The following is a 23,512-nucleotide window of genomic DNA, read 5'->3' as shown; positions in this document are numbered from 1 at the left end:
ACCCCAGGCTGCTCACACCAGGTTGTTGGCATCACTTACTAACTTACTGAGAAACACACAGAGAGTTTCTAACATTGCTGCCAGAAAATGACCAAATCCAGTCTGTGCTGTCCCAGCCTGGTTTTTCAACCTGATTCTTCTCACACACATTTTCAATAGTTGTGGCAGCCAGGTAACATCTCCATAGCAGATACTGATGTGTCAGTAATGGATACTTTCAATTCCATTTACTCTCCTCACATGTACATTACAATAAGAATTTGCATTCAGTCTACTGGTTTTAGAGTTTTGTGAATATAGTGATGTTTCTCATACCAAGTGCCCTTTCATTGAGCATTTCTCCACATTCTATGGATGCTAAATCTGCTCACGCATCAAAGTTAAATAATGTCAGTTAGAAAGAGCTCCTTCCAGTACCAGCATCAAGCTCCCTATCAGAGCTACATTGAAAATAGAAAAATAACTCAAAAGAAAACGATAACTTTTGAAGTCTCATCATTCCTTGTCAGGAATCATGCTCCTGCTAGATGTACACCTCATTCTCTTTTCCTTTCTGTAGCTAAATGTAGAACATAACACACATGAGCCCTCTCATCCCCATTTTTCTAACAGGTTTCTACTCCTGGAATTCACTCTAGGGAATGAAACCTCCCTGCATGCATGCAAATACGGTCTGATTGTCCACCATGAACGTTCCAGAAATCTTCAGTGCTTTCCTTATTCAGAACCACACTAGTAAATCGACTGCCTCTATAAGGAAACTAACCAATGTCTGACATATTTCTGATAAGCAATCCACAAAAAAAGGACAAAATTTTCTCTTTGGGCATTAATGGTAGAATATGGAGAAGTCTGATCATCGGTCTGTTTCTTCTATGTCATGTGACTGTTTCCTAAGACATGGTCTTTGTTTAAAATTTAAAGCTAGGATGTGCCTGAAAGAATGTCAGAGATGTAAGTTTTCTTCAAGTCATTCAAGAATTATATCCAAATTTTTGGCATTTTTACATAATCTCTCAAGGCCATTTTGCTGCGCTCAGTGTCCTAAAATCCAATTGTGGTGTTCTTTCTTTCAAGTGTGGCCACCATCAAGAGAAGAGGATGTGAACTTAAGCACTTTTAAAGGAACTTTACATCTTTTAACATTGACACCTGTCTTTATTTAGATATTTTATGAGGAGCTCCATAATTCATGTGGTCCTTCTAGTTTGCTCCCAGAAATGGAACAAAGACAACAGGTCTTGTTATTGGAGTCTCTGAAGTCAATGAGATATTAAGTCCTTATACTAAATGTGATTATCTACAATGGAATGGAGTTATTCAGCTGATCAAGTGTCGAGGGTTAAGATTGCGGGGTGACAATAAAACCCTGGCAGATGTATTGTTAACTCTCTCTCCCCCCCCCACTTCCCCCTTTTTGCCCCTCCCTCTCCCCCCTTCCACTCAGGAGAGGCGATTGGGAGGAAAAAAGAAGGACAGAGAGAAGAGAGTTGGAAAAAATTAAAGATGTTTTACTAATGCTGCTAATAAGAATAGAGAAAATAATACAAAATATACAAAACCAATCTTGAAAGTCTCAGCAATTGCAGAGCCGGCACCCAAAGTCCTGGATTAGACTCCACAGCCAACCAGAGCTGGATTCAGTCTCTCACTAGGCCTCAGTTCACAGGGACGACTAGCAAGGTCCTCTCCTAAGGTCGGCCATAGGGAAAAGGGAAAGAAGGGACGAGATCCTCGTGATCTCCCATTTTATATGAAGTATTCACGTGAATGGAATGTTATACACAGTTAGTCAGTTTCTTGGTCACTTGTTTCTCGTCGCCCCTCTCGCGAGATGTCCATCCGTGCTTATCAATAAGTTTGCATTCCATTGCTAGATTTTACCAAAACATGTGTCTGGTTCTCCAGGAAAATGCAGTTAATATGAAGGCTTTAGCTGACAGGCAAAATTCACTGAAAGAGAAACTTGTTTTTAACAAAACCAGGACATCAAGAAACCCTCTAAAGATGTTAGAGAAAAGAAATAATTACTGTAACCTCTGAAAATCAACTGGCAGTGAAAACTGCACGCATTTTTACACTCTTCCTACCCTGAAGCAAGATCTATGGTGCAGTGATAATGATTTGTAGATCTCAGTTGTTGCTCTTGTCTGGAAAAGCAAAGAAAATTCAGCCTACTATAGAGAATTTGTTGATTGGAGGACACGATCATTTCAGTCTGAAGACAGACAATGGACATAATACTTTGGAAAGGAGGGAGAAAATGAGGAATGATGTTTCCTATTTCTTGGCCTATATAGCCATATAATCTTCTCTAGAGGAAGAAATCTAAGCATTCGTCTATCCTTGGAGGTTTTCACAGCCAGTTTACTAGCACTGTACAGATATTTGTACAGGTATCCAGTGGCACTAGCCGATGCCAGAAACAGAACAGTCTTTTTAGTTTGGTACACAGGAGCTGCATGCTGAGAGATTCACACCGTCTGCCTTTTCACACTGTTCTTGTGAGAGCTACTTTGTGTATTTCTGCAGGATGTTGCGCTACCCAGCCTACTATGTTGTTTCCTTAGAGCCCTTAATTTCTTCCTGCTTAGTCTCACCTAAATTTTCAGTAGCTTTTTGCAATGAAGCAATGGAACAAGCAGTAGCAATGTTAACTGTTGACTATACTTGAAATAGGGTCCCCCTGCTTCCTTCACAGAGTCACAGAATGTTAGGGATTGGAAGGCATCTCGAAAGATCATCTAGTCCAATCCCCCTGCTGGAGCAGGAACATCTAGATGAGGTTACACAGGAAAGTGTCCAGGCGGGTTTTGAATGTCTCCAGAGTAGGAGACTCCACAACCTCCCTGGGCAGCCTGTTCCAGTGCTCTGGCACCCTTACTGAGAAGAAGTTTCTTATCAAATTTAAGTGGAACCTCTTGTGTTCCAGTTTGAACCCATTACCCCTTGTCCTACCATTGGCTGTCACCGAGAAGAGCCTGGCTCCATCCTCGTGACACTCACGCTTTATGTATTTGTAAACATTAATAAAGTCACTCCTCAGTCTCCTCTTCTCCAAGCTAAAGAGACCCAGCTCCCTCAGCCTTTCCTCATAAGGGAGATGCTCCACTCCCTTAATCATCTTTGTTGCCCTGCGCTGGACTCTCTCCAGCAGTTCCCTGTCCTTCTGGAACTGTGGGGCCGAGAACTGGACACAATATTCCAGATGAGGTCTCACCAGGGCAGAGTAAAGGGGGAGGAGAACCTCTCTCAACCTTCCCTGGTTTGTTCGGCAAGGTCCTAGACAACCCTGGCTGATACTAAAAGGCAAAGCATTTCTCAGTCCAGCATCCCTTTTCTGAAAACCCTGAGTGCTCACAGTGAACACAACTGTGTGACGGGCAGTGGTAAGGGAGAACTACAAGAACTGCTGTATGGAGTGCAGCTGAACCAAACAGAGTGAGGCTTTTTTCCTAATCTCCTAAAAAAATTGCTTCGATAACTGGTCTCTTAGTTGTCAGCATGCAGGACTGCCTACAAATAAATTACCTCTAAGCTAAAATCACAAGAAGTGCTTGAGAAAAAAGACACAGGCAACACCGAAGGTACTACAGCCTATGACATTGTTATAGATGGATATATCTACCCATCTTGCTTCCAGCTGATCTCCCCCCCCCCAAAAAAAGGCATAAGAGGAGAGGATTAAATTACCAACAGAAGAGCACAGAGTAAGAAAGAAGGTTAATGATACCAGATACCAGGGTCTGACCTGAAATAAGTAGCTCTGTCAGCTGCAAGAGTGAAGCTACAGAGAGAGAACGTGTTTTTGCTTTAACACCCCCTACACACAGCATGACTAGTCTATGAATATTTAAGCTTGGTGTTCTGCTTACAAATTGAAGGATAACTAGATAAATAATGTGCTCTTTTACAGTTGGTAAAACCTGTTAACATTCATAGATTCTAAGTGAATGAATATGGAAAATAAAAGCTTAAGAATTTTTTTGCGTCACACAGAAAGACTTAGTAGCATTTTCAGAAACTGGAAATTATCGCTTTTTTGAAAAAGAAAAAAAGAGCACGTACAGCTTAGCCTGCATCTCTCAAGCTAAAAAACATCAACATTGCATTGCTATCTGCTGAATCATAGCTATGTTTAATAGGATGGGCCAAGGATCTGTGACCTCTTCCTATCAGACCTAGCTGGGAAACGGCCAGGTATTTCCTTTAAAGGGCTAGGAGAGAAACCAAAAAAAGCTTGTAAAGAGAGACGAGGTCTTGCACCAGGTCAATGACAGATGTGTTGAAAGGAGGCTTCAAACTTTGGATAAGTCAACGAACATTTTACTTAGATTTTTCCTAAGCCCATCAAAAGAGTCCACCAAACCCAACTTGAAAGAACAGTGGATATTACCAGGAGTCCTTCTCAGGCTGGGCAAAGGGGCCAGATGCCTTATATCCAAACAAGGAAATTTGGTATGCTGGGAATTCACAAACTTGTCTCAGAACAGCAAAGCCTTCACCATACAAAACTTTGCATTAAAACAATGCATGCTTATTTATTAACTATAACTTAGGTTGAGGTTGGATCATCTCAGTAACTTCTGTGTGAAAGTAACAGAACTAGAATAAGCAATGATCTTATTTTTCAGTGGTTAGGCTGAGACTGGAATCTTCACTGCTGATGAAAATTTTAGGAACATTGTATTACCTACTATAAACCTCAGGTTAGTAGATGAAGTGTGGAAGAGTTATGACAGCAAAGAAAATATCACTAATATTTTGCAGTGTGTAAAACTGTAAAATTTAAGCATGCAATAAGATACAAGCAATATTATGGAAGTTTTAAAAAGAAAATACTTTGTTCCCTCACCATTCCATGAAAAAAACCCACCATTTTGATGAATTCGCTCTTACCCTGTAAATTACTTGGTTGACAATGGAATTAAGTACCCAATATTGTAAGAATCTATATTCTTACAGAAGAAAATCCATTAACAGTAGTCTCTAATAGAATCGCAGAGTGGCTGACTTTGGGAGGGACCTCTGGTCCAACTCCCCCTGCTCAGGTAGTGTCATCTAGAGACAGTTGGAGAGGAGCACACATTTAGTTGTGTATGAGAACAAAATCAATCCAACATGAGCTGTTTAAAGACATGACATTTAACTGCTATGACAAAAGTTAGAATGCTGTAAAAAAATGTAATATTAAGCATAATATGAATTGATATTAGTAGAGCTAACTGGTCCTTAAGGAGAGCAATGAGGCAAGGTTGTGTTATAACTCTTCAGTCTTTCAAGAACTCCAATCAGTTAATGAGTCATGACTTTTCATTTCCATGAAATCATATCAGCTATCTTGAAGCACAAATTGTTTTTTTAGTGCTCCTAACACTTTCACAACAAACCAAATTTAAGCTTATGTAATTTCCTGGTAGCAAAGCATTTCTTTCTCCACATACTAACAGTGATACAATCATTTATCACTTCCTAAATTTAATGAAAGTCCTGTGGAAATGAAAGTAACCTATAAAAAAATAGAAATAGTTTCAAAGCCTATGCTCCTTTTTGAGTAAACACAGATGTCTGACTGCATTTCTTGCATCTAACATTTTCAGACATTCAAGTTATCATATAGTTTCATTACTGAACTACCACTACTCACTACTACGTATCTTCTATGTTTGGTCCTGTTGTGGTACATTTTCTTCTAGTGTCTCTGTCCATATGATTATTCTTATGAGTTATTGTCTGTATCACATATTGTCCACAGTTCAAATAGGAATGAAACAACCTATGTGAAACATTTTCAGTGACCTAATTTCACAGGAGATTGTTTTTTTTAAAAAAGGACAACCGATTGCCCTAGAAGACTCCCTTCCCAAAACACCTCGTTTCCAAATAACACCTTTTCCTATAAAATGGGTGAGTGTTATCTACTGATCCTGTACAAGTCAGATGCTGGATGTCAATCCTGAGGGACAGCAATAAATTCATGCTGCAGATACATGTGCTGTACTTCAAAGTAAGCACATCCAGCATGGAGCGTCTCAATTCCAAGAACTGGACCTGGAAGTGCACTTCTTCCCCCCTGTTATGGTATGTGCTCCTGGTGAATACCATTCTCTTTTTATGTTTAGTTTCACAGATGAATTTAAATTGGCAGTCATCTAGTATTCTGAACTGCTCATTTAGAGACAGATCCAGTAAGATAAAAAATAAGGTGAGTGGAGTCACAGCAGCTTGATGGTGCTACCTGTGTGGTTACCTCTCAGGAGAGGTCCAAAGTAAACCTTACGTTAATTAGCCATAAAATAGACATTGCTACTGTATGGGATATGCATTCAACAGTATGAGTCATCAACACAGTGCACCGTAGATTATGAACATACACGTTTCTTACTAAACTCTCAGCAGAGTTCATAGAGAAAATGAGTAAAAGAGATAAATTGAAGTTTTTCAAGGACTTTAACATTAATGTTGCTATCATGGATGTAGCAATAAGCAGCAGCCTAATCTCAAAAATAATAGATACATGCATTTTCATATAACAATTACAAGCCGAATGCCATATTAGGAACTATCAACAAGTTATTCAAATCCTATATTGTCATGCTCAATCCCAGAATATTTTTAGGATTTATTTTTTTAATAGAATTCTGAGATTCTGCAACTCATCATATTGACTAAATAAAACCCCCCTATGATATCTTGCACATGGGTCTGCTAATACACCAATATCTGTACATAAGGACTTTGTTTCTACAGATTGGAGACTGTTCTTCATCTTGAAGTTTATTAAATCATTCCAAGTTTTGAAATGAGTTGGTGACATGACAAATATCCACTTGAGACAAGGCTGCAATCAGCACACTCTGTACGCTTATGACTGAAATCAAGTTGATACACAGACCTCCAAGTGAAAAATCCAGGGCATGGACTGCACTGTTAATGCAAAATTAAATAAGTATTTTTAAAAATTTGGCAATTTATCTCCATAAATAAAAGATGTTTCATAGCACAATGATGAAAACTGTGAAGAGCTAACCGCAGAGAAATGCTAGAGGCCAAAAATCTTTCACAATCAACTGGAAATAAATGAAAATCAGTGTAATGAAAAAAGCACTAGGCAGTTTCACTGTGAGAGAGCCCGTGAACTATTTTTAGACAGAAAAACTAAAAACTCAGATGCAAGGTGGGGGAAGGGAATGGTATTTCTATGACATCTTTAAACAAAAAAGCCCCATTGTAGACACAGATGTATCAGCACAAACTTCTTTTTGTAGGTGTAACTTCAGTTAAGAGGAGGAATGTCTGGCAGCATAGCTAAGGCAAACTACATTTCACAAAGCGTTAAATCACAAAAGCCAGAAAAAGAAAAAGAAAAAAATCTGATTTACTACATTTGGGTTTTTCCCAGTCTGCTGATAAATGACTTCTGAAGCACATGGCACCACTGCTTCTGCTGGAGAAATTATATGCATTTTACAAAGACACTTGAATCCTCTCAACCCAATCAGCAAATCGGATAAATGATCTTCCAATCCCTAATTTTATACTGCAACATATGTGGGTTACAGTCTATCCTCAGCTGCATGCATTATATCCAGTACATTTCATTAAATTCTCTGTAGTTGCATACAGCATTGCAGTATATATCCATATTTACTCTGGATTTCTAAGACGCTTCAACTATATTAATTTTGTAGCAGTATTTTTGTTCTTAAACTATTCTGACTAGTGTTCTCATCAAAAACAGTTCTTGTTACAGACTTGGATCTGCAGCCTTCTTCTCAATTTACAGTACTATCTTGTACTCACTTTTGGGAACCTTCTTCTTCAAAAAGGATGGCCAAGAAAAAGAAAGATAACATTACAAAGACCTCAAAAGTCAGCATGTTTGGCAGGGAATAAGAGACATGTAAACTTGTGAAAGCTCCCCACAGTCCAGCACCACTTCAGGCTCCCTTCTGCTACTGTACCAGAAAACCAAACCACCTGGGGCAGAATCTGTTGTTCCACATTTTGAACAAGGCCCACAGGAGTGCATCCAGGTAAATTGCTTGTGCTGAACGTAGAAATCTAATAACAAAATAACTTTGTCTAGCAATCGTGGCATCTATGGCAGTATCTGTTTTAAGTTTTACTATCCTACCCAATAAGAAAAATGAAAAATAGTTTTGGCATCCATGTCAGATGAAAATAAAAAATAATCCTTTATAGGAGTGTATCACAAAAGTGAAATTGCTTAGCTACTGTAGATGCCATTGTTTTAATCACAACGACAGAAGTGTTTTCCTCAGGGCAGGTTAAACTATTACAATGAAGGTGCAATTTCTGGGTTTGCTTAAGCTACTGGCAGGCTGCTCTCTGCCCCAGCAGCACGTTCTTGCTCCTTCCCCGCTGGGATTGCTGGGGATCACACAGCCTTGGGGATCAGCCACTGGCCTGGCTGACCAGAGAAGCTGACGATGATGAGGAGGAAGGGAGATGAGGCTGAGAGCTGGAGGGGACTGCTGTGAAGCTGAACTCCTACTTCTATTTTTTTTCCAAATAATAATCTTGTCTGGAAGGATTTCTCCTTTAAAACATTGACAGAAGGAAAAAAAAATAACACTAACCTGACCTGAAATACATGTTTTCAAATTAAGGATACCTTTTCAAGTAAGGAAAGTAAACTGTCTTCAACATTTGTTCATCCAGTGCTTCTGTGATTTGCTTATTACCTGCCTTAAGTTTCATCCTGAACCCATTGGGGGTTCCACATAAACACTGCTGCTACACATTTCCCAAAAGCTCCTGCCCTTTTGTCAGAAAGCACTTTACTGCAAGAATAGCATTGCTGGGGAAAAAAAGGAAACAAAACAGTCCCCTTCATCCAACATTGTCTCACTAGTTCAGCTGGTATGATGCTGTCACATTAAGCGCTCTGCTGTCTGAGGAACACACCAGAGATAAAAAGGTTCAGATTTACTACAGTCAGTGGCCTAATGAAAACATTTTTTATCTGCTCTCTGTTCCCTTGCAGTCAGACTCAATGTAAGTACTATACACTTTTATATACATTCTTCTCCTCTGCCACCTATCTGTTGTTACTTTTGCTTTCCCAATTATTTCCATATAGTAAATCACATGATAAATTACATGATTATTCAAGACCAATATAGCAATAAAAAAAATAATTAATGTCTGAATTTTAAATTTTATAAAAAGATCGGGGCATGTTTCTTGCAGGATTTACACTAAACTCAGGCTCCCACACTCAGGAAGCAAACTGCAGAGACAAGGCCCTTTTCTTGAAAATACCCTGCAACCAAAATACCAGACATTTCAGTCTTAGCATTGTTGGCTCCAACAGCTCAAATGACCTCAAATAAGTATCCAATGTAGGAAGGGAGAGGTGGTTTCTTACATAACCATCTAATATTTTAATAGACTAAAGGCTAGCGGGACTTTGTGTGGGCACAGATAAAAGCTGGTCAGCACAACTGGAACTACTGCCCCCAAACAAGGGTGCCTCCTCACTGCCATTTTCAGTAGACCTTTTAAAAGTTTTCAAATAAATCTTTTGGAAGCTGTTGATTTTCACATCTATCCATTCCATACTTCATTTGAGAAATATGTATACTACTGCTTAATATAGATCTGCTGAACCCGGCTCTGCTGCCCAAATCACACACCATGTGCAAAACCTAATCAAAAATCATACCCATGTGGACATTCACTGACAGGTGAAGTCATATGCAAGGAACTTAGTATTTATTATTTTAGTGAAGAAAGAAGTCTCAGCAGATAGAACCAGAGAAAATATGACAAAATAAACAGTTGCAAAGCCACCCAGAGATAGGTGCCTTCGGGGAGAAAAGTGCTAGCTATGAAAAGGCTTTTAATGGTGAACACAGAAACTGCCTCGCTTGATGCCAGCTGTGCTCTAGGAAATGAAATTCCCTATGCACTTTTTGCAATTAAAAAGTTTAACACGAAAAACAAACAACCCCACATAAATATTCTTTCATCAGTGATTTCTGTTCTCAGCAGAAATAATTCTCCAGCCTGGAATATAGTGACAGAAATGGGAACAGTATTGCTGCATCCAGGAACTAGACACCACAAGGAGGTGAAACACTTCATCTGAAATCTGGCCCAAGCCACAGCTCTTCTGGCAGCAGCCAGTGACTACATCACTGGTGGGGCTCGGTAGTCCAAATACAGTCAAAATCCAAGCTCTTTTGTAGTATCTCACACCGAAAGGGGAAGAATTCCTAAAAAAGTCGTGAGAGTAATCCCAACCGCTGTAACTCTGAGATCATTTAACTGCCAGCTACGATAATTTCCTCAGTAAATTAATATGATTTGTCAAGCCAAACAAACTACAAAATAAGAAAGCCATGACTGTGCCATTAACATCCATTTCAAAAACATTCTGAAACACAGCCGAAATAAACTTCCTATTTCCTTTATTGGTGCTTTCAGAGGAGAAAAAAAATGGCTCACCAGCAACGCAGAGAAGTGAGAATGAGGAACAACTGACATCTGATGGATCTTTAGAGAAGGACAGTGAAATTATTTCATCATAGAGCTATTTACTCCAAGGCAACTGAAGAAAAAAGCTCAGACTAGAAGGCCCCATGTCCAGAAGTGCCGAATACCACTGGCAGACCTGGGGGAGCTGCTATCAGCACAGAGCCCTGGGCTGCCCTTGCCAGTGAGCTCTGCGCCAAACTGCAACACGCAGCACAGGCAGATGCGTTCAACTCTAGAGAACAAAACATGTCTCCAAAATGTATTTATTGAGATAAAATTAAAACACTATACAATTACTATTATTATGACTGTATAGCTGGATACTCCCCATAACAGTATTTTACTGTGACTTTCTTCAGGATTCAAAGGCTCAGTTATACTACTTTACTCAGGAATAACTTCTATTAATGTCTGCGTAAGAACTGCAATTAGTAACTCACAGTATTTTATTTATTTTTTTTTTTAAATCACTCTTTAATCCCGAAAATATTACTAAAATTAAATTAATATTTAATACTCATTTACATGGAGTATAAGAAAAGATAACCATCTCCTGTCACAAGACAAAATACACACAAAACTCCCTCACAAAAAGAGATAAAGAGATATAACTAAAATCCAACACAAATAGACATAATCAATTTCCCAAGCTGACACTGCATTGTAAATTATTTACAACATATAAATAGGTGCAACACTACTCCACGTCCATTGAAAAAACCAAAATGGCATCACACAAGAAAAATGGCACAGCATAGCTTTCTATTACCAACACTACGACTGAATGAATGAAATGCAAGAGGAGATGTGCCAAGTTACTTGATACTTGCTAGTCAGCTTAATCAGATACTCTCAGTTTCCTGCAGGATGGATAACAAACACTGTTCTGCTGCTTACTGCACACCACGTCTACTAACATATTTTCTGAGGCAGAATGATCTTAAAACCTCATACATCTAGTAACACAAGGGGTCTAGAACCATACAATCTGACATAACCTAAGAGAAGCAGATTTAAATAAAAATAATGTATTACAAGACATCCTGCATTAATAACTGAGATAAAGTAAATTCTAAGGTATGATGACAGATACCCAAGTTCCTGACTATCCTTCATTTTAATGCTACCATGTCAAAATCTGACTTCATGCTCCTGATTGCCTTCTGTCCTTATTTTTAAAAACCAACTCTGAAGTTCAGAAGACTATAAAAAAATACTTCAAACAAATAATTTTTAAAAATCTTGTCAGAAGTGTTATCTCAACAACAGAAAGCTATTAAACATTCAACATATTGAATGAAAAAGTAAGTTCTGTTCTATTCTATTCTATTCTATTCTATTCTATTCTATTCTTAATTATGACATGCATTTCTCTGTGAAGAAAGGTTAAAAAAGCATGAGGAAAGGTATTGCCATGGAGGACTAGGAGTTAACAGAAATTCTGCAATGCTTGAATGTTATTGAAAATACCCTTTTTTAGTTCACGGAGATGTATGTAAGAGGTTCCATTTACTTTCACAGCAAGCTGACAGAAAACCTTACCTTGTTAACATCAATGACGCAATATTAATTTTCAGCCTAACTTTATTCATATATTAGCACTGTTACCCATTTTATTAACATCTCAGTTGCTTCATCCAGCCTAAGTTTTCATCCATTGGATATGCATATTTTTAGAGGAATCTTTATTTTTTCATTTAATGAGAACACATAGAAGAAAACAACAGGGAGGGAGAGGAATGTGAGAAGCAAGAGACCATTAAAGCCAAATCACCTGTCCTCCAGGTTTACCTTTTACTGAAATTCTTTATCCCTTGCCCAAGTCAGCCTGAAAATGAAGAAAAAGTAGCCATTTTTATCTCAGAGTCATCCTCCCTCCAAAAAGCTGAACACATAAAATATAGAAAAAAATCTGTTAGGTCTGTTAGGAAAAAAAAAAAGGAAAATAATCTAGAGTATTTTCCTTGCACCCACTAAGAGTTAAGGTTTTGCTAAGCCACAGCTATCAGCCATGACGTGAATTCCCTATTTTCTCTGCCTTCACACATAAGCTGTTTTAGAAAAAATAAAGCATAGATATTAGTATTCAGGTCTACTAAAAGCTAAGAAAAAAGGCTGACATTTTTCAACCTCAAAATCACCTGTCAGACCCTTCCAAAAATATCAAATTCTCAGAAATCAATCCTTACCAATCGTGATTTTTTCTCAAAGTAATATGAATTTTAAATAATTCACCCTTTTCCAATTTCTAGCTTCTCTCACTCAATTTTTGCCATTGATGTTCTTACAGTTTCAGAATAAAATAAGTCAGCTTGCAACATGCGTTCCATTGTAAACAAAGTAATATTTAGCTTTTTAATTCCTATACGGAAAATTGCCCCACATGTTTTGATATTGCCTTGATTTTCTACTCTTCTATAGTCTCACATTTTCCTCAAATCCCTCGCCATTGAAAGAAATGTAAAAATAATAGCAGAATTTTTAAAATGTTTTCTTACTAATAAGCTTTTGAAATATTTTTAATAAAGGCATGTATGGGTGGTACCTAATTTTACCTCTTCCTGTTCTAAAGACAGTCTTCGTAATACTGGGAAGGCTCTAATGCAAATAGAGTGCTCTCTATGTTAAGTCATTTTATGTAGTGATTTTTCCTTCAATAGGAAATGTTCAAGGTGTTTTTTAAAAAAGACAGATATTGCCTTGTTTAACTTTGCAGAATTACACAGGCATAAACATTTAGCATTTACACTATCTAATACCTCAAAAAAACCCCTTAGAATCTGTCTAGAACTCTAGAATATTTAGGTCCTATTTCTTTAAATGTTCTCCTGTCCCAAAGATCACTTTGCTTGGTGTCTCCGATTCCTCTCTTCTCCTTCTCCCCTGACCTCACGCCTCCCCCAGCCCCTCTGGGCCCTGCCCAGCATCCACCCAAAGGGGAATTCCGAGGGCTGGGTGTATTTTTTCCCAGATGAGCTGGAGCCAAAGGTCTTGCAACAGAGAATGTCCAACCTGAAGACACGGGAAGACAGTTGCTTCCCTTGTCACCAGAGGAACGCGCTGTACAGAAACCACAGTCCCATGACCTGGAGCACATCTCAACCAAGAAGCTCTGAGATGATCCTCTCTCCACTGAGCACAGGGAACTTGAAACTACATTCCTAACTGCTTCTTGCCATTTCCTTATCCCCGTGCAAACGTAAATCCATCCAATCCCATTGTGCCTTACTCTCCTTCACCTTCCTTTTGATTTTTCATGCAGTCTCTGCTTTTCATCCCACCTGTGTGGAAATACGATGCTGACTAGTTTTGCCTCTACACTGAGTATCCACCATTCTGTTGCTGCTCAAAGGCAAGATGCCAATTCCACTGGAAAAAAAATATCATGAAAATAGAGCGTTTAAGGAAATAGTGGCTCTTTCTCTCCTATTAATCCTGCCAGCAGCAATGAGAGAGAGGACAGACAATTTCACTAAGAGATTAGTATAACACTTCTTGTCATACCATGAAATGTCTTTGTTTACTTTGTTTTATAAATATTTATATGTAAACAGTAGAGTTTTCAATATCAGAATCACAATCTGAGAAAGAGAGATTCACAATGAACTCTGTACTTAGATGCTTCCAGATTCCAGAAGAAAAGCAGATGTGAATCAAAATGTTTCCTGAAGAAAAAACTGTTACAGATGAAAGTGCCTGAAAACAGACATACTTATCTTTCTGCGGCATCCTTTGGATACACTGCTCAGTGTTTCAGTTCAGCAGCAGCGTTTAGTCTGAGCTCCGTCTTGTAAAGACTTAGCATGAATGTAGTATTCCACTTACTTTGTGTCTCTGACGAGAGGTGCGCTTCCCAGTTTAAAGCAGATTTTTTCCCCTCCACAAGATGTTTGCCTCAAAGAAAAGCTTTCTGCCAGATCAAACCCTGTGAAATACAATATAATTATTTAGCTTGTTTAATGGAATTTATAAAATGAAGGTAAATGCTGACATTTAGCATGCTTGGTCACTTTCTAGAGTACAGACTGACAAGCTACTTTGAAAACCAGTACCTCAAGTTAGAGAAATTTCCAATATTCATTTTATTGACAGAGAAACTATCAGTGCAAAATTCACTCAGTAGATGACTTTGCAGCCTGAGAAATGCATTAGTTATTCCCCTTTATCCTCTGAGCTAATAAGAATGCAGGGAAAAACAATGGAAATGAGTGTGGCTGCAGAATCTGAACCAATACTTTCCAAGAACAACACATTCTGATTTTAACCCCGCTTTCTTAAAAACAACAGTTTTTGGAGCATGAGGGTGGCATTCTGTACTGTCCTTTCAGTTTTAAGGCCAGCTTTAGTCCGATACATCCACTATTAGCCAATTAATTCAGATATCTGTATTAGTGTAGTCATTTACCTGAAAAAATGAGACTGTCTCTGCCGATTTGTTTGAGACGATGGACAACTGTTTTCATTAAAGGACACATGGGACCTTGAAGAGAATACAGTTTCATATCTATCATAAAATTCTATCAAACAAAAATGACTCAGAACAAACTATCATGACAGCAATAGTAATATTAACAGGAATATTTCTTTTTGTTTCTTTAGGATAAGAAAAACAGCAATAAACCAAATTACAAAATTTAAATAAGAGCAATATTTCAGATTTCACACTACACTTCTAATAATATAAGCACATACAAATTTTATCACATTTTAATTCAGATGTTTATGATTAAAGCTCACATGAACAATATAAGCAGAAGAAATACACTAAATTCTTACAAAGCTCTTTCCATCTACAATACTATATAAAGCACAACATCTGCTCTAAGTTTTTTATATTTCCAGCTATATTACTATAAAAATTTCTTTTTCCCCCATTAGCAAACATAAAACAATAAAGCATAAATGCTTGATTACCATCACAATAGTCTATTGTTACTTCAGTTAACAGTCATTTCAAAATATGGATTAAAAAGGATATAATCATATAATATAATAAACAATGTAAGCAATGTTTATATTTTGAAAAAATGGTTGAATTAAGCAGCTTTACAGGGGATTAAGTCTAAATCAAAGTAGGTAAACAAGCAAAATGTTCCAAAATCTGGAACATGGTAAATTCTAAGGTTAAATCTAACTGAACACTTAGCTCAAACAATGTATTATTAATATGCAGTATCTTTTTTGAATAATAAAGAACTTTCTTCTTCGTGTATATATGTATATACATGTACACAGGAATACACACTTTTAAGAAGAAAATACAGAGAAATGTCACTTACGTGCATGGGTCAGAAATAGATGTCACTCTTTAAACTTTGCAAATAGCCGTGCTAAACCCTAATGAAACTATCAAACGGAAGATGATGAGCAGGATTTGGCCGATGTACTTATCGAGCACAGAGCCCCATTTTGAGCTGACACAACTAAAAAGATGGCCAAAGTACATCTGAAGCCACTGAACAGTGACGCTTGAGGGGTTTTCTGAAGTGTCAGTTCAATGAAAAAATGTAAGAAGGCATGTCCTACCACTAACCTGGAAATCATCTATATTTAAAGATTTTCAAGAGCATCGAGAGGGCAGGTTGGCATTCAAAATAGCTATATTTGTAATCTTAAAACATGTGAAATTTGTCATTCAATCTGTAGTAATGTAGAAAGCATATTATCCTTCAAAAGTCTTCAATTCTATTAAATATGTTACAGAATTTGATCTAGATTAGGAATGACTAATTGGAAACAACCAGTAAAAGTGAAACTAAATTATATAATACAGATATAAAGATGTCTCCTTACAACACGGTTAATGAAAACTATGTCAACTGTGTAAAGAACGGATCAGATAGAAGACATTTTTTGATGAGATTCATCAAGTTCCGTTTCCTTTACTTCTCAATTGCAGTATACGATTACAAGTAACATCAATCATAAATTGATTTATTTCTAAGGCACTACACCAATGTTTTGTTTCTTTCCTTCGTATATATACATAAATATGGGTATATACATACATTTACCTACGCAGGTAGATACCCAATGCATTAGAAACAGCAGCAATTTCCACTGCATATTCCCTTTCCCCAGAAAAGATGCAGAACTGTAAAGAACTTTCATGTTGAAATTTCTGAAACCGAAATGAGATCTTTTGCCATTTTTGTTTTGCAGAGAGTTTTACATAGTGTGAAAAGTGTTCACTGGAATTACATACTAACATAGCAATTTCAATACACCCTATGATAGACACACACACACACACACACACACAGTACGTGACAGAAACAGGCTCACCCTGGATACCCTTTAATCTACAAACCTCAGTCTTCAATCAGTTATACAGATTATTAGACTATAGACTTTCATCTGTAGCCACTCCAGAACAATTAATGTGGTTATCGTAGATTTACACAGGTAAAACTACAAAAAATATGTTGGGGTAACAGAAGCCTATTCTGGCTGAAGCCACAATAGCATGTCACACATACACTGACTAACGTTTTCCTTAAATCTATGTGTTCTCTAATCAAGGTTATATATATATATGCACACTGTGGGGCAGATTACGTTTTGTTTAGATTACTTTACAGTACTTACAATAAGAGTAGCCAGATATGAATTACTGCTGATTTTAGCTTGAACTACTGTGGTAAGCTCTAGAGAACCTGGGACACAACCTGTTGCTTTTGGTTTTTCGTTTTTTTCAGCATTAACTTACATGAGGGCTCAGCGGTGAAACACTAGAGAGCTTTAGCTTATTTCCTTCAGCCACTTACTTCTAAGTCCAAATAAAGACTCAAGCCTTAATTTCTATGTTATCCAGATGATAGCAACGATTCCTCACATGCCATAGACTGGACTGTGGACCTATTTTTATCAGTGGCATAACAGTCACAGCACAGACATGCCATGTAAGTGTTACTTATTTCATTGTATACCATATCCCCAAAAGAACTGAAAGGGTTACTGTGAATCTTCTATCTCATGCTGCTGATGCACTCCTTTAGCCCAATGTTATTCTTTTTACCAGAGAGCTAAGGCAAAACTCTAAAACGTTAAAACTAAAACCTCTCCATACCAAGACTGATGACTTCTATTGCTAATGCCTGATGAAAATTCTTTCTACAGTTACAGTTTGTACAGTCAAAAAGTTAGCCTCTTCCAAGATTTTTTTTTAATATGGCTGGCAGATCTTGAAATTTCCTTTGGCCTGAGACAAAACAGAGAGTTTATGCATTCAGCCTGTGGGTTGCTAAATTTGAAGATCTATATGAAGACATTGAGGAAAGAAAAAGAGCAAGACAAACTCTTAATGGTAATCGAAGCATGGAAATCATGCACCTACCTGCCCTGCTAGAATACACAACTATAAAACTAATAAAGCAGTAAAAAGAACAAGCTTATATTTATAGACTACATTGCTCTGCACATGATTGAAGTCCACAATTCATATTAAAATAGTGATGTTAAAGCTGAAGTTAACACACCTGCCAATTAATGAGATCACCTATTCATAGAACAATTTACAGACCTTAATATTTAGAAATCAATGAGTTCTATATAGGAGCTTATTATTATAAAACATATAATTATGCAAATCAAGGAGGTATACCACAGGTCACTGATCTTCTGTCTCTCCAATAAGATGCTAGTAAGACATTTTTTTGTTTTCTAATAGCATTATGTGAAAGCATTAAAGCAACAGCGTTGCATCTAGACTTATCTGCTGCAACATGCAGTGGCATGTTCTGAATTCCTGGAATGACCAGGGCACCTGTTGGAGCAAACTGCAGCTTCCATCTAGCCCTTGTGCCTGGTTTTCCTTTCTGTGCAAAGGAGGGCAGAGGAGACTCCGTCTCATGCTTCAGTCTCACTCTTACAGACTTCTCTCATGTGCACTTCCTGACGGGGAACTGTACCTCCCAATAAGCTCTCATGGATCCTCCAGATCAAGTGTAACCTGCAATGGCTAGATTCGCATTACAAGTACTTATCTTCTGCTTTATAATTAAACTTTCTGTTCAGGTGAAGTTTTCAGCTGCCATCTAACACCACCAACGTGCACATTGTAAGGGGACTGAAGTTTCCATCAGTCAGCACGACTGGTCAAATGAATGTGGCCAAACAGCAAAGACCCACCTAACATGTACACACATCCTATGTCGGACTCAAGCTTCAGGCAGAAACCAATAATAGCTAAGATTTGTTTCACGCTTTTACTGGATCAGGCTTCATAGACATATAGGCATAGCGAACCTCTTCAGAGTGTGTGAGATAACCACAAGTGTCAGCACTAATATCCAACGAGTCCACCTCAAAAGTATTTGCATTGAAGGGAAGCAGACTCAGCTGGCCTGCTTTCAAACAGGGTCAAGAATAGAGATTTCCTACATACCTGTAGCTTCACATATGGAGGTACCAGAAAATCAGATGTGATTTTTTTTCTTTCCTTTTTCACTCTGTTAGCTACATCATATTACATTACAATATATGTATTAATTAATACAAAGGTGGAAAGAGGAAGGAGAAGGAGACTGAATCTACATTTTTTTTGATACAGGTAAGAAGTCAACTCCAAGTCTGCTGACTATTTAGGTGGTTACATAAATAATGTAACAGCTTTGGCAGGTGGGAATAAGAAACCCATACCAATGAAGTTCAAATATTAGGATGCTCACGTTAGACCTCGGAGAACTGGATTCTCCCATGAGGAATAGCAGGTAGTGAAAAATAGAATGTCATATCCCAGGTGAATATGTCTTTTTCCCCGTTTTTACCTTCCCATTAAAAAAAAAAAAGAAAAAAGCCTGACCAAGTTCACAGGCTTCACACAGTGAGAATGTGTGTAACTGAGTTTGTTCCCCCTTTATGGTCTAGGGGTCTCTGTTATCTTACTTACTTCTTACTCATTAGCTGAAGTGGCTTTCTACACTGTGCAGGCTCTCATGAACCACATCCTTATAGATACTTAAAGCTCCTTCTTCACTGCCCAAGACTTAGTATTTAACTACAAGTCAAGGAAAACAAAGGTGGCAAGGTTGCTTAAATACTGCAATGCTAACAATAGTTTGTGGTTTCAACCTCAAATATTCAGAATTAAATAGTAAGAATATGAACACATTGTATATGATAGTTACTATAGAGTCATTATCTTGATTTTTATAAATATGTAGCTGTATTAAAACATGAAAATCAAAAAAATGAACTGATTTGTGTACTAGAAACAACTCGCTGTATTTGGGTTAAAGTGCCTATCTAAAATCACGATCTAGAGCCAATATTTTTCACAACATGTTCCACGTCAAAAGGCAGTGGAAATTCACCATGCCCAACAGTCCCAGGACATTGTTTATAGTATATTTTTCATGGGTTAGCAAGTGACACTGAAAAACAGTAATTGTACTAGAAAGCTGAAAAAGCAGCAGTGATCTGGGAATGAGACAAAGTATTAATATACTTAATATGAAGAATTCAGGAATGATCAAATTAGAACTTCATGTGTCACTACAGAAAGATTTCGTGTCCACGCTCCAAAGTCAAATGTCCACAATAATAAAAAAAAATGTAAGTTGACAACATGAAGAAAATATTCTTGAAGTCAGATCAAAAACATGATTGCGGAGAACTCCTGAACTCTCTCCCTCAGATTTGCTACATTCTGTCATTAGAAGTGAGTGCTTCCTTCTGATGAATGATTAGCAGATCAAAACTTCTGGACGAGTGACAACTGAAAGAAATCCTTGATGTGAATCTAATGGTTACTGGCACACATTCAGAGCCTGAGGAGGATTGTTCTGAGAAGACCCAGCATACTCTGTCACTCTCTGACATTTTTTTCCAATACTGGTATTTATTTTTTACTATAATGACCCAATGAGTAAGTCCCAAAGTATATTCAGAATGCCAGCTCAAAAAGCTGTGCCCTACATACACACAGAAGTCAAACCTTTCTCTTGCACAAGAGATTTCCTTCCTTTAACACACTTTTTCCTTCTGCCCCATTCAAATTAACTTTAATTTACACTTCTCCCTGCATTTAAAGGCCATTCCTTTAGACTCCATTAGATCAGGTGAGAAATTTCAGGAAGTGAATGCAATAATCCAAGATCCTATCTAAATGAGCTTTGCTGGAGAAGCTTTCATATTAGCACAGTGAGAAATAAGTGCTATGCATACGTTGTTGGAGGAAGAAAACCAAAAGGATTGCCTAGGCAGATCCTGAAGGACAGATGCTGATCCAAACAGAAATTGTACAAAGGGCTGAGAGAGACAGTTAATGAAAGAGAAAAATAACAATAATAATTATATACATATATATAAGAGGTTAGATGTTTCTCTCTTGAAATGAGCATATTTCCGATTCGTAACAGATCGATCTGCATAGAAATTATCAAACTAGAATGACACAACTTTTCAACACCAAATACTTGGTTGAGCTGAATGGGACAGATTAACCCAAGTCTTGCAGACACACCTGTACCCCTTAATGCTGCACAGGGTCTGTTCCTTCTCAGCTCCTGCCTTCTGGAGTATGACTCATATTTCTTTTTTGGATGGTAACCGTTCCTTCAGTCTCCAGAAGAGTCTCTTTCCTGTTATCAACTTGAAGTTTCACTCTGAGCGCATTCCCTGCTGTCGGCAGAGCTGCTCAAGCTGGCAGCTCTCTACTTGTTATTCCTCACCATCTGTCTGAATCACCTAAAACTGCAGAAGCCTCTCTCAACTGCACACCGTCAGGTATTCCTGGGAGAGGTTTAGAGTCTCCTCTTCTTCCCAGCGCTTCAATTTGACCCCTATTTGATCCATTTGTGGCAATCAGTTCAAGGAAAACTGGCTGCCTAGCCACAAACTTGTAATACAATGTACAGTTTTTATATACTGAACTTCTATGAAACAGCGTATCTGTCACATTCTTCTATGACTGATCTACCTTTTACTAAGACATCATTTCATTAGGAGAAAAAAAAAATAATAATAAAAGATACTTTCTGGCATTTTGCTTTAAAATTTTTCAAGTTTACATATATTCAGTTATATTATTAGGGAACCTTCTGCACTCATACCCTTTAAGCACTTTTAAAACTGCCCATCTACAGTTCACCAGCTAGCAATAACACAGAAGACAACCTATTTGCTTCTTTCAGACAGTTGAAGAGAGTGATTGCACAGCTATGATGTAGGCTCACTCTTGCACAGGGGTTAAGAATAATTCATGAGTAGAGCAATTAGCCTTCCTGCCCTAAAAATATAAAGCAAAAAAGTCTGACTTAAATTCAGACTCTTCACAATGCATTATTCTTAACTTAGAGCCCACACATTACATTTGGTATTCATTAAATATTATTATTTATTGTTTCCAGAAGTAGCAAAAGGATTATTATCCCCATCATTGACTTTATAAATTTCTTGGGCATGAGTTTTAAATGAGTTATGAAGATTCAAAGCTGTTGTATATATATAAATTCTACTATCTTTCATGAAGTTTCTGGAAAAAAAAGCATTACTAAAAATAAGTTTCATTTTCTAAAAAAAAATTAATGAAAAAGGACTCTTTATTTATATCTAAATAGCAACCAACAAGCATGTTCTTCTTGCTAATAATTGTAGGAGAATTCTAGAAAGTTGAAGTATGTGCTGAGGCTGAGCAATTCTGGAAAACTGACAATTCTGTATTCTATACACACATGTGATGTGCCTTTAAGACAGAATTTATCACATTCTGGAGTCTCAATGTAGAGTTTAAGTGAGAGAGCTTGATAACATGTGACAGTAAGAGAGAGAAGAAAACAGAGAAGTACAAGAAAATTTGCAGAAGATGGGTAACAGCTTTTATCTTAAACAATATTACTATATTCCTTTCCCTTGTCTTTTGGGGCTTTTTCTATCTTTATATCTGTGCAATGTATGACCTGGTCTGGGGATTAAGTTTAGGTGAGGTTAACACGAGCATTAGGTTGTTTAGGTCAAAGTGATCACCGGTGTGCTCTAATAAAGCCACATGATTTTGTTCACAAAAGTTTTGGAAGGTCTGATTTAGAATCTTGTTTCGTACAGTAAATTCAAAAAGTACAACCCGAAACTCATAGGAACTACAACTGCTTCCAAACATGAGTCTTCAAAGCACAGGAAACAGAAAGGCTGTTTTGGAACTGCTGCAAAATTAGATTTAAAAAAAAAAACCAAAAAACCAAAACCAAACCCAATTAAAAAAAAAAAAGAATAATTTTAGTTGCTCATACTGCTTATTTTCAATATACCATCTCACTATTTGTTCAAATTTGTTCAGTACTGAGGTTTATGCCTTTGGTTTGTGATGGGCAAGAAAAATGGACATACCGGTCTGGTCACTGACAGCCACAGAAGTAGAAACAGGAAGGAGAAGGAAGACTGCCATACAAAGCCAAACTATGCAGGATCCAATGTACTTCATCTCCCCCTGGACACATGTGAACAATCAGCTACAAATCTGAAACAGAAAATAATCATATTCAGAACAATATCTTATTATTCTTTTCCCCTCACCCCACCAGAAAACTACAGACAAGAATTTCTTAGCTGTAAAGAAGAGGAAGTTGCTAGTCACATACAAAGGGTATAATTTACCTGTTTAAATGAGCACAGCCAGTGACTGCTAAAGCAGTCTTCAAATCGAACAAGGACAACATTAAATTGTTTGAGTTTAAAGGCAAGAACCCCAAAATATAATATTTCTCTGCTTTGCAAAATAGCCAGGTGTCTAGAGTAGCCTGTACTGAGTTTATAGTTAAAATCTCACAATGCTACAGTCTGGCTTCAATAACATCTCCTTTGTCCTCTAAAGACAGGATCAGCTTTTCTTCTAAGGTGACTGTAATGTATGGATACACGTGAATTTAATGAAACACAGAAAACAACAAATATTTTACTAATCACATATTCTGGAAAAAAAAAATAAATATTTATATATATATATACCTAAAAATGCAGTTTTTATAATTACTTTTACAAGGAATGTTATTCATCACCAGAGCTATTC

The 23,512-nt window shown here is 37.4% G+C and overlaps 1 protein-coding gene across 1 annotated transcript in view; it reads right to left on the bottom strand.

The window, feature by feature from the left end:
* The window catches only part of COL19A1 (collagen type XIX alpha 1 chain), a gene marked incomplete at its 3' end in the record, with an annotated part of 188,045 nt that extends 165,019 nt beyond the window's left edge, over positions 1-23,026 (bottom strand). Inside the window, exons 1-3 of the mRNA XM_080341240.1 lie at positions 22,834-23,026; positions 14,912-14,986; positions 14,332-14,431 (exon numbers count right to left, since the gene is read on the bottom strand). Of these exons, the coding sequence (XP_080197366.1) occupies positions 14,332-14,431; positions 14,912-14,986; positions 22,834-22,927 (269 nt within the window). The 5' untranslated portion in view covers positions 22,928-23,026. The remainder of the gene's footprint in view (positions 1-14,331; positions 14,432-14,911; positions 14,987-22,833) is intronic.
* Between the last annotated feature and the right edge of the window lie 486 nt (positions 23,027-23,512).

Source organism: Nesoenas mayeri, assembly GCF_963082525.1.
Source record: "Nesoenas mayeri genome assembly, chromosome: 3".
NCBI classification, from domain to species: domain Eukaryota; kingdom Metazoa; phylum Chordata; class Aves; order Columbiformes; family Columbidae; genus Nesoenas; species Nesoenas mayeri.
This window is presented reverse-complemented; position numbering and strand designations above follow the sequence as displayed.